We start from the raw sequence: 12,186 nt of genomic DNA on the forward strand, positions 1-12,186 counted from the left end.
TAATTGATATGCAACATTACCTGAATCTAATGGTGATGTCATCTGAGTTTTGTTTTTACAGGATGCAACTACCACACTGTGTGTACTCAGAGATAAGATAAATAGTTTCACAAGCAAGAAGTTCATCATTTTACCACCAGTAAAGTGACAAATTATCAATGAATTTTAAACATGACAGCCATTTATGTAAGGAAGTTGTAATACAATTGGGCAACATATGTTATTACGGACCTTTAGATGGGTAAAACATTGACAATTCTTTTGAAAAGGAATTATGAATCATATTTTAGATCGTTACTTGAAACGTTTACCTTTGAAGTGAATATAATATACATATATCTACGCAATTGTATGGCAATTAAATTCAATTCATACAGAACGGTCGTGCAAGAGAACATTAAGATAATTCATTGCAATGTAACAGAGCTAGAGGTGTACTTCAACAATTAAAACTGCCTTAAATTTATTTTCTGTAGCATTGGTTGAAATAGAAACTTGATAACTTTGACGGTCACCATTAAACATGTGTTGCCGCGGAGTTGTTGTAATCATAGGTGTCTTATAATATATACTAGAGAAATATTATGATTTGTGAAGTGGCCTATTGTATCGTATTTCAGATTGTAATTGTGACTGAGTAAAATATGTCAAGTTCTGTTTAATGATATGTGTTTATGAAAGCACGGTTATCACATATAAACGTTTGTGATATAAGGGAATATTACATTCATATCTTCAAAATGGTCCATTATTGCACAGACTTCTCTAAATGAACGATATAAATATATTTGAAATAATTTTACTATGGACAATCGACTATAAATTAACCCATGTGCATGTCGAACAGCACATCACACTAACTCACGGTAAGGCGCTCTCAGTGTTAATCGTTGTTGTCTTGTATGAAAAGGGAAAGCTTCTGATATGGGTATTGTCTAGGCAATGTCTGTCCTTTTTTATAGAGTTTTATCGATTGTGAAGTGTATGTTACATTTTCGACATTGATTTCCGTTTTTGACATTTTCGTTTTTGTAATTTATTGTAGAAACATCATGTCAATCAAATTGAAGGATGGAAAACAACACCAAGTAATATAAATTGAGTTAAAATATGCCCCACTCGCACTTTCCTTTTCTATGTTCAGTGGGCAGTGAACTTGGGGTCAAACACTTAATTTCTAAATTACAAAGATCTTTTATGTGCATTAAGTTTCAAGTAGATTGGATCTGAACTTCATCATAAACTACCTTGACCAAAAACTTTAACCTGAACTCGTAATATCATTTTTTATGTTCAGTGAACTGTGAAATTGGGTTAAAAATTTAAATTTTAAATTAAAAAGATCATATCATAGGACACAATTGTACTGAGATTAATGTTGCTTGGAATTCAATTTTATCAATAACTACCTTGACCACAAACTTTAACCGAAAGCGGGACATACGGACCGACAAACGAATGGACAGTTGCACAGACTATAAAACATAATGGCCTTCTACTCTCGTAGGTGGTGGACAAAATGTGAAAGTTGAATTCGCATGCACTAATCAATGAAAATCATGCATATTGGTCAAACTCTGCCCTTTAAAAAAAATTGAAAGAAGAATAAATATAAAAGATACATGTTGTAGTATACCATATTTCAAAAATACTAATTTATTTTGAACACACAACACATGTCAGTGGATAATTACTAAGATAAGGGGGACACTCAAGTGCTCCACCACAAATACCAACAACTGGGTGAACAAGTTTTCCATTGTCGTTACGACTCCCTCCAGTAACAAATTCGGGATTTATATGCATACAAATGTACGTTGTAGCTGCAGCAAACTTATAATCATGGGCACCTAAATATCCATAATATTCTAGGTTCCATCCACCATAACAAGTATCTTTTCCCGGTATCATGAGAACAGTAGAGGCTCCATTTGTTCTGCATACAGAACACGGTATATCATTGCCGTCGCCATTTGCCACAAAAAAGCTACTGTCGTATTCGCCACCATAAATTCCAGCAAACTGACCACTAAATGTAGTTTTTCGAAAATTTGGATCAGATGGCAGGCATAGAAAGTCTACTGCAACCCCAGATTGAGTATAATGACCTCCACCAACAAAGCCTGGAATATCATGATTTCTTGATTAGTTTGTTTACAAATAAAAAGACACAATACCGAAATAGTAGCCAGGAACATTCTAAACGGAATTTCCTTTATCAAATGGCAAATTAATATGCTTAAACACACCAAACGAATAGGAACCACTGTCTCATTCCTAACTAGACATTTCCTTATGAAAAAATGGATTGATTCTGGCTTTATAGTTAGCTAAAACACTCACTTGATGACAACAATTGATGAGCAAATCCAACTGACCTTATAACACATCTTCTTATTTCTATACAATAGAAATAAATGTTGATATTATTAAAGTTGCGTTGCTATGAAGTATGTTGTATTGAATTTTAACAATTATCTTCATGTTCAAAACGTATTGAAATAACTATGTTTTGACAAATGGCCATCAAACAAATCTTTAAAAGCGACAATAAATCCCATACAGGTGGTTAAATCGAGCATCAAGCATATTGTTTGTGGTATACGATCACCTCATTAAGCATTACTTTAGCTGCCGGATTTGCATCTTTTATTGAGTGTGTATTTCATACATGCAAACCATTAATCTGAAAACAAGTATGATGAAAATGTGGTCAGGATACACTTACCAGAATAAACCAGATTTGTACTATTATTTGGACATTGTTTTCTTCCCCAAACTGTGTAAGTAACTGCTACGTCTGCAAAAATATAATTCATGTTTATTAACAATCTTATCTTTTCTTCAACTGTAAATCTAATTGGATTTTTGACTTGATATCCATCTGTTACGTTATCAAGGAAGATATCTTGTCCTACATGGTATATCTGTTTCACAGATGATAAGGGATATGATTTCGAATGTCGTTAATAAAAAACAAAGTTCATTTTCCCCCCAATTGTGACCTTCCGAATTAGACTAATGACCCGGTTTGTTCTAACACAAGCAACCCGATGGATGCAAAATGTTGAGCAGAATATACCTACTTTTTCGGAGCAAATGAAATTACCCGCATTTTGCAGTTTTGGTTGGGTTTGTGTTGCTCAGTCTTTGGTTTTGGTGTACTTTTGATTGTCTATTTAAAAAATCATGTTTTGAAGCAGAAATTTAGATCCGAAAGTACCTTAATTTCATAAATAAATTTGGATGTATGGAAAGCAAGCATGACCACTATAAATTTCATATTGACCAAATCACCTACGGATTTTACTAGTATTATGACCTTGAAAAAGACAACCATAAGTGACATTGAACGAACCGGGTGTAGCCATTTTTGTACTCTTTTCATGAAAACGGAATTCATTTATTTCGTAATTTAAATACATAAATCTGTCACTCAATACTAGAAATGACTTTTGATCAACCGGTAGTGGTCAATTGTCTCCTGGTTTTATGGCAAAAGTATAAAGAAACTATATATTTTTGGAATCAGTGTGACAGAAGCTGTCATATTTGACCGGTAGAGACATATACTTCACCGGCAGAAGTAAATTATTATCCTTATTTCACATAAAAGCATATCGAAACTGTTTATGTACCACTTCAGAAAAGAGTACAAAATATCTTTGATGGGAAAGACTTTTAATTGTTCACTGAACAATTGGTTTTAAATTTTTATATGTTTACATGCACGGAACAATGTAAGACTATTTAAAAAAAAGTTAAATCATGTCAGTACCGACATACGGATTATAAAATTGTTGATACACCCGGGGACTGGTATTGGCAGCGGTATAAATTCGCGGTTCGCGATCCGCAGTCACACTTTTTGTTTTATAAATTTGAAGCATAACCCAATTAGAAAGGCTCAAATTTGAATATATGAAAGTCAGGTTTTTTTTTGTATCATAACCGAAAGAGGTAAACGACTTTTTATATCAAAATAGCAAACTAAAGTTAATAACGAAAAAGTCGAAATTTAAAACACAATTTTTGTTTGTTTCTTGAAAAAGTATGTTACTTAACAAAAATATTCATGGTTCGTGTGACAATTTTGATTTATTTTGCTTTACTTTCCTTGTAAAGTAATGCCAATGAATGAGGATAAACAATAACTTTTATTACACAATGAGATATATGTGTATTCTAAACAACTTTCAACATCATTATTTATTTATCATTCGGAATGCCTTAGTATTTTTTAAGACTTTTATTGAATTAGGAGTTAAGAGTTGTCTTAATTTCGTTCGTCTTATATTTCAATAATGCACTTCAAAAGGTATGACAAATCTACCTACTATTATTTGCTTGGTTCTGTATTGTGATCTTTTGATTCTCGATAGTTTTAGCTTGTTGTTTAACGGTAGTGTTCAGGTTGGCTACCATACTCTCAAGGCGGGTCAGCCGATCTGCCAAGACGGATGGATCATTCAAAAGCAATCTTTTATCCGCCTTTGTCCCTTGGAAAAAGTAAAAAAGTACAAGTAAATATTCGAATAAATTTAAAACGTCCATTACTGCATGAACAAACTATCTATTCAGGTATGTAATCTACATGTCGTTGTACATTTACAATTAAGTGGTTTCGGAAGCACCTGCTAGTTCTCAAGATGAGGTTCGAACTTTCAAGTTTAGGGTGTTTGTTTTGCATGAGGTCTGATTGGAGAAAGCGAGAACGAATATTTTAAAACACAGAATTTCAGAAACGTGTTAGATTTATTTAAATAAAAACAAGGACATATTTTTTGCGTGAACTTACATGTATATATTATTATATATTGCTTTTCATTTTCAAATTATATTTTCCAAGGGAAACATAGTCTAAACTCGTGTTCAGAACATTTAATCAAAGATTCATAAAATGATTCGTATTTCCATTTACCTGCACGAACTATAAAAATAATTTGTGGTATGATTGCAAACAAGGAAATTCTCCCAAAGAGACTAAATGACACACTATTTTACGAGTTGGTTGACCGTTATTGAATAACCGTTTCACAAATAATATCGGATATGTTCCTAACGTCGTAACTACAATTCCCTTCCCTTTTATAAGTGTGACCTACCGAATTATACTACTTACTGGATTTATTATCTCATAAGCAACACGACGTGTCCTACATGCGGAGCAGGATCTACTTACCTTTCCGGTGCACCTGAGTTCATTCCTAGTTTTTGGTGGGGTTCGTGTTGTTTATTCTTTAGTTTTCAATGTTTTGTCATGTGTACTATTGCTTTTTTCTGTTTGTCCATTTCAATTTTAAACATGGCGTTGTCAGTTTATTTTCAATTTATGAGTTTGACTTTCCAACTAGTATATTTCGTCCCTCTTCTTTACAAACCATTAACGTAAAATTAAGAATGTGATATTCCGTTTGTTATATGTTTTCTACAATGATAGTTATATTTCCTTACCCAACTATTTGTATCTAGGGAATAAAAGTAACGGTGACACTTTTGCTGTTCGGTATGCTTATTATTAAAGCAAATGAGTGTTTGATATTTAAACAGCAAAATAAATATAGCCATTTGATCATTACTACGCAAAAAGGGAAAAAAACAAATAAGCAACGAATGATTGTAAATTTTGTCGTAATTGTTTGTAAAGAGTTTTCCATGTGGAACTAAATATACTTGAGGGACAGTTAAACTCATAAATCGAAAACAAACTGACAACGCCATGGCTAAAACGGAAAAGACAAACAGCCAACTAGAGGGATATCAGGTGCTCCGGAAAGGTAAGGAGATCCTGCTCCACATTTGGCACCCATCATGTTGCTTATGTGATAACAAATCCGGTAAATACTAATTTGGTAGGTCACATTTATGAAAGGGAAGGAGATTGGAGTTACGACGTAAGGAACATATCCGATATCATTAGTTAAACAGTAGTTCAACAACGGTCAACCAACTCGTGATGGCGTCCGTAATAGTAGGTCCAGTTAGACCCCTTTTTGGCCACAAAATATAGCAGCTTTACAAAATTGTTAAAATGTTACCTTTTGCATATTCATTGGAAAGTAGAATGCTTTTGCTACATAACTATGGGCTATTCTTAATAATACAATGCACATAAAGTGGGTACTAGCATCATTAATTCATGCTAAAATACTGTAATCTTTAAAATTTTAACATTTTAGATAAATTTTATACGGTTTCCGCCTTAAATGAAAGTGACTGCATTTGTGTTCATTCTTAATATTGAAATGTAAGTTGTATTTGATGATATTATATAACAAATATAAAGGTTGGGGATGAACATGTTAACTGATGCGGCCACTTTCATTTTTGACAAAAAACGTCTGAAAAGGGACATTGTTTTGCATATTTGATAGATTTTCCATATTTAAGCTTGAATCGGAGCGTTTTAAATGACAAAATCAGTTAAATATCTTTCACATAAACTAATTGAATCAACTGAAATAGACACTAAAGTGTTTAAAAAGTGACCAAAATCTTTCGTTGGATGAACCTGAAATTTGAGTGTAAAATCGACCCTTACCGGACCTATTCCTTTACAAAGTGATGATTTCAACTTCAATGTTTGGAACTCTTGGTTTAATAGCTTCCTTGTGAGCAGTTACCCTCTATCAAGAAAATCATGATAGGAAATTCAAGCACGGGAATATCGTAAAAAGTCCGAGCAAAGGAGGGGGGGAGGGGGGGGGGGCACGTACGCCCCCCTCTGAATCCGCCACTGGGTTTAATACTATAACAAGATGAAAGAGAGTTAAAAAATCTAATAGAAATTGCAATAGTTATTACTATAACTGTTTTTCTATTTTAAAGAATATCATAAGTTAATTATATCAGTATATTCAGAAAAAATTACCAATTAGGAGTAAATGAGCACTTATGTAATCCCACATACTAAGACATATCACATGCATGGATGAGAATATGGTAAATCATAAGTCCTTCATGTCTTCATTACATTGAACAACAAATTGGAGGACTAATAGTGTTTGTATAGGATACCTTAGCTTCACACAATTTCGTACAAACAACGATACATTGCCGGCTTATCAGCATGTTCCTCTAAAGAATTGTTCATTAGATTGACAAAAATTATGTCCGCATTATAGGAGGGTCCTTAAATATAATGTTGCACTGTTTACCTCCGTAGTGAGTTCAGACACTTAAAAAAAAATTGTCCAAACACGAGGAAACAGAAAAGTCGTGTGAGGTCACTCGACCGCAATTCGGTTCTGATTAAATAATAAAAGAACCCCAAAAGTCATTCCGGATGAATGATCAATTTCCGTAAAAGAAATATAGTGTAAATATTTTTTATGAATATATCTGAAAATACTTTTTGTGAAGTAGCAAAGACTATTTGTAACAAGTATAATAATAGTTTAATGTGTGAACTAAACCAATGTAATTTATTCAGACACTAGTAAAATAAAAAAGATAAAAGAAGCCAGATTATTTAATTTCACTTTCAGATGTGGATGATGTTCTTTCAATTAACAATCCGAAATTTTTTGATTGGGTTTTTATATATCCACCAGAACTAGAAATTAAAGAAACAACATACACGGTCTCATTTTTAGACTTATAACTCGAATTTGACATACACAGTCATCTTAGTACCGGAATCTATTAGACGATTTTAATTTTGAAATAATAAATTTTCCCCACTTTAGGAAATACATTCTCAAACTTATTGCAGGTCCTACTCAGACTTTGTATAATGTCATCAGTGTCTGCAAAGAAAGTTGATGAACCAGGGGTATATCAAAGAAAGTCTCGTGTTTTTCTAAAAAGGTTCATCGGAAGGTACCAAGACATTGTTGATAAATTTTCGTATAAACTTCACAAATAAAACATGACGGTATTGGTGTATAGATTCTGCGTACTGACGTTTTTTATCATCTTAACAACGTGTTATATTGTTCTTTCATTTGTCTTTGGTCTATAGTAATATTACTTTTACTGTTTGGTCTGTTTTCTGTGATATCCATTTGACGTGGCTCGGTACTAATGCATCCAGTCAATGTGTTTGTAATATCTTGTATTTGTGCTGGTGTCTTTTGGATGTTCGACTTTTTGTGTTTTTTTAGTTCATATGACGTAACTCTATACTTTCAAATGTAAGTTCTTGCAACAGTGTTTTGTTCTATTATGTGTTATTATTTTATTGTTATATTATTAAGGTGAAAATACTTTTTTTTTTTTTATGGTTTATAGTATTAGAATAATAATTGTATCAAAAACAAATGATAAAAAAAGTATTAGCCTATCATGGTTATTGTAGTAAATGCACATCTTTTATGTGGGTATCTTATAATTATTTACTTACTATTTTGAAATTAAAGTGTAGAACTGTTAGAGGCTTCTAACATTATATGGATATTATATTTTTTACACTAAATGTATTCCAAGGTTAAAAGTGGATAACTTTTTTTTTGTTGCCTTCTATTTCCCCTGGATAGATGGTTTATTTTTGTAAACAGGGACCCTTAGCCTGATCCTGGACGACTAAGGTAATTGTACACAGGAAATATTTAGAAATAAAACGTTTGTATGTCTAAAAAAAAAAACAAAAAAAAACAAAGATTGACGAGTAGCGACAGTTACTTGTATATAATATCTGATGTTATCCAAAAAAAAAAAAAAGTGAAAATACTTTGAACGACACAATTATTTTACTACTGAGGGGTATTAACCATATGTTGATTCTTAAATATCAAAAGAACTTCTGGATAATTTTAAATCTCGGTCTGTTTCTGAAATTAGTTCTACCATACTTATGATTTTTCAACCCTGTATACCACCATTCCCCACGTGAATATATACTTGTTTTGAAAACATTAAACGGCAAATTTATTAATTTTTCATCATATGTGAAGTTTTCTTTTTATGACGTCAAACACTCCAAGCAATGCATGTGGTTTCAATTTGATAGATGCTTTGTGTGCTTTTTTGTTAAATAATTGTTTGTTTTGAGATTGTGACACAGTGATGTCTGCTGTACCACTACTTTGACTATTTTACCTATTATGTCTGTTTTGTTCACGCATCGTTGTAAAAAAAAAACCAACAGGTTGAACCCACCATTTTCTACATTTAAAAACGCCTGTATTAATTCAGGAATATGACAGTTGAAGCTAATCTGTGCACGTGTGATGTGTTTTATAATTTGATTTCGACTTAAGTTTAGAAATTTTCCGTTTTAAATTTTCATCGGAGTTCAGTATTTTTGTGATTTTACTTTTATTCTTAATTAGTTAAAGCATAAATATCAGCAATGTTCCGGAAATGTTAAATTTATCCAGACAATGAAAAATAAAATGGATAGTTATTTGCATTGACCATAAAAGAGGGACAGTAAAGCTCTTAAATCGAAAATAAACTGACAACGCCATGACTAGAAGACAAACAGACGAACAATAGTACACATGACACAACATATAAAACTACAATATAAGCAACATGAACTCAACCAAAAACTGGGGGGTAATCTCAGGTGCTCCGAAAGAGTATAAATTGGTATTTATAACAACGCAAGTGCAAGTCTGTTATCACAAGGACGCAACTTGTACTCATACGTTGATAGTATTACTCGATTTTTTCACTTGATTGGGCGGAGTTTAACCGATTCGCTCATAATAAACCAGTATATTTATAGTAATGTTTTTTAGAATAAACTATAGTTGTAAATGTCTTTGTCATTTTGGTCTCTTGTGGACAGTTGTCTCATTGGCAATCATACCACATCTTCCGTTTTTAGTATCAACAATAAAGTGTCCAGTTCAGTCTTTCTTTTAAATACTATGTGAGAATCCTTACAAATCCAAAATTTATTAAGTATGTTAGCTATACATTAAAGCACTAGATTCCATTTTATAATCCTGGTACCTTTGATAACTATTTACATCTCTGTAACAGTATACATACCACATATATGTAAATAATATGCTCGGCAAAATATATTCTCAAAGCCTAAAGCAAAATGTTCCTCTTGATGTTGCCTTCCCAAGTATCTTATCAGTAAATCCCAATCTTTTTATCATATGTATAATGTGCATTATATTCACGGTTTACATTGTTGTTCGGTTAATCCGTAGTTTGTATGTGTTATATAGGGATGGAACTTTAGAACAGAGAAGCCAGCAACTTGATAAATTTATCCTTATCATATTGTGATGGAGTTCGTGTTGCTCAATAATTAGTGTCCTTTATAGTATTTTGTGTGTTGTTGTTTGTCTTGTCGTCGTCTTTCATTTTTTGTCAAGGCGTTGCCAGTTTGTTTTTTGATGTTTATGTTTAAATATGCCTTAAGTATCATTGGCTTCTCTTTCATAAAAGAAGTCAATTTTGAAAGTTTTAAAACATGGGGTTTACTTTTTAAGATGTTTTCTCATAATTGTTGACAGAATTCATCTTACTTATTGTTTTACAATATTGTTAAAAGCAATACCAAATAAATCATTAATAACTTTGATTATTTGCTCTTTGCTATAGCATGCATTACATGTATATCAGGAGAAACAATAAATCATTAAAGAACTGGACGCATACCATTTACTTGTATTTTTACATGAATATGTGTATATACACATGGAAAAATTATTGCAACACCGAATTGAAATTCAAATTAAAAAACTACTCCTACTTTTCTTTGTGATACAATTTGTTCAAATAGAACTAGTTAAACATTATTCAAATCGCACCTGAGATTAAGCAATACATATTGACTCGATAAGTTCTTATCTGCCCATGTAGCTATTGTACCCGTTAACAATAAAACAGATGATTTTATCCTCATAGTTTTAATTTCAACAGTTAAGATAACCAAGTTTATAAAGTTATGTGATTGACACCTTGTACTGGGTCCTCAACAACTCTTAACTGCAGCAAGATGGCATATTACATGTATCAACATGAGAGAAGCAAGTACATGTATGTCACTGTGACCATTACACGTATTGTTGGTCATCACCATTCCACTAGAAGTCGTTTTGAGTATAATAATCAGGCAACAAATGATGTTGAAGACCTACCGAGATCAAGAAGACCCCCTTTTATATCTGCTAGGGAACAATAAGCATAATAAGGTTGGTCAGAAGGAAACCCATTGCAAACAATACATTCCTTAAAAGACAGTGGTTGCCATACAGGAGACTGTAAGCAATAACTGCTCGAGATCGACTCATCGCTACTGGTTATCGTCCGATAAGACCTTTTCAAGGACCTTTGCTTACGAACAGACATAAAGTGGCCCATATTCAATGAAGTGCAGAGCTCGTCAAAGTTGGAAAATTGCACTGTGGAGACAAATTCATTGTTCTGATGAAATTCAGTTTATTTTCCGTGGCCCGATCGTAGCCAAGATTTGAACCAAATGGAGCATATATGGGACACTATTGGGCGTAAAGTGTGGGAAAGGACACCCACGTCATGAAATAAACAATGTCCTTCATCATGAATGGTTTCGGTTACCTCAACAACAAATCAGTTGATTGGTGGCTGGAATAAAAAAACGTTGAGAGGCGGTTATCCTTTTGAATGGAGGCTGCTAATTGTTTGGCGTTTAACGATTAACCACGATGTCAACAATCATCTAAAGAATAATTTTGAAATGTCTGACATTGTAAAGTTCGACTACAGTAAAAGTTATAAAATGCTTGTACAAAAAAATACTGCATTTTGTTATCACAATTATGGTTAGATAAAACATTTTTTTTATACATTTTTTTAATTCTTTTTAATGCCAATCTTATCATTAACTATGTTTCAACATTATTTTACAAATAATTTATCATATTCTATCCAAAATAATAGGCTGATTTTTCAAGGTTTAAAACAACAAGGTGTTGCAATACGATATCTTGTTGATAAGATATCAGAAATGTGAAGGTTGATACGTGGAAGGGGGTTGGATTAATACCTTTTAGTGATTGGTAAATATGGCAATTTATAAGTTTAGTTGTAAGTATTCACGTTATTAGTCTCAGGTAGGTAATCGTCTCATTGTCAATCATATCTTTCACGAATTTGACTATACTTTTTGGACCTTTTGGATTATAGCTCTTCATCTTTTATATAAGATTTGGATTTCAAATATTTTGGCCACGAGCATCACTGAAGAGACATGTTTTGTCGAAATGCGCATCTGGTGCAACAAAATTGGTACCGTTG

General features: G+C 32.5%; 1 protein-coding gene across 1 annotated transcript; it reads right to left on the reverse strand.

Moving 5' to 3' along the window:
- Positions 1-1,656: 1,656 nt before the first annotated feature.
- LOC134701882 (short-chain collagen C4-like) lies at positions 1,657-4,425 on the reverse strand. Its single transcript, XM_063562993.1, has 3 exons — positions 4,338-4,425; positions 2,729-2,800; positions 1,657-2,123 (listed from the first exon to the last, which is right to left on the reverse strand). Exons 1-3 carry the CDS (start codon positions 4,423-4,425, stop codon positions 1,657-1,659), a joined length of 627 nt encoding a protein of 208 aa, XP_063419063.1.
- Between the last annotated feature and the right edge of the window lie 7,761 nt (positions 4,426-12,186).

The sequence above is a fragment of the Mytilus trossulus genome, unplaced genomic scaffold (genome assembly GCF_036588685.1).
Source record: "Mytilus trossulus isolate FHL-02 unplaced genomic scaffold, PNRI_Mtr1.1.1.hap1 h1tg000360l__unscaffolded, whole genome shotgun sequence".
In the NCBI taxonomy this organism is placed as follows: Eukaryota; Metazoa; Mollusca; class Bivalvia; order Mytilida; family Mytilidae; genus Mytilus; species Mytilus trossulus.

Excerpts from the sequence above, each read along its gene's own strand:
- LOC134701882 (XM_063562993.1), bottom strand. The coding sequence starts at position 4,425 with ATGGTAGCCAACCTGAACACTACCGTTAAACAACAAGCTAAAACTATC. Across the intron at positions 2,801-4,337 it reads ACAGAACCAAGCAAATAATA|ACGTAGCAGTTACTTACACA; the intron begins GTAGGTAGATTT and ends ATATTTTTGCAG. Across the intron at positions 2,124-2,728 it reads TACAAATCTGGTTTATTCTG|GCTTTGTTGGTGGAGGTCAT; the intron begins GTAAGTGTATCC and ends ATGATATTCCAG.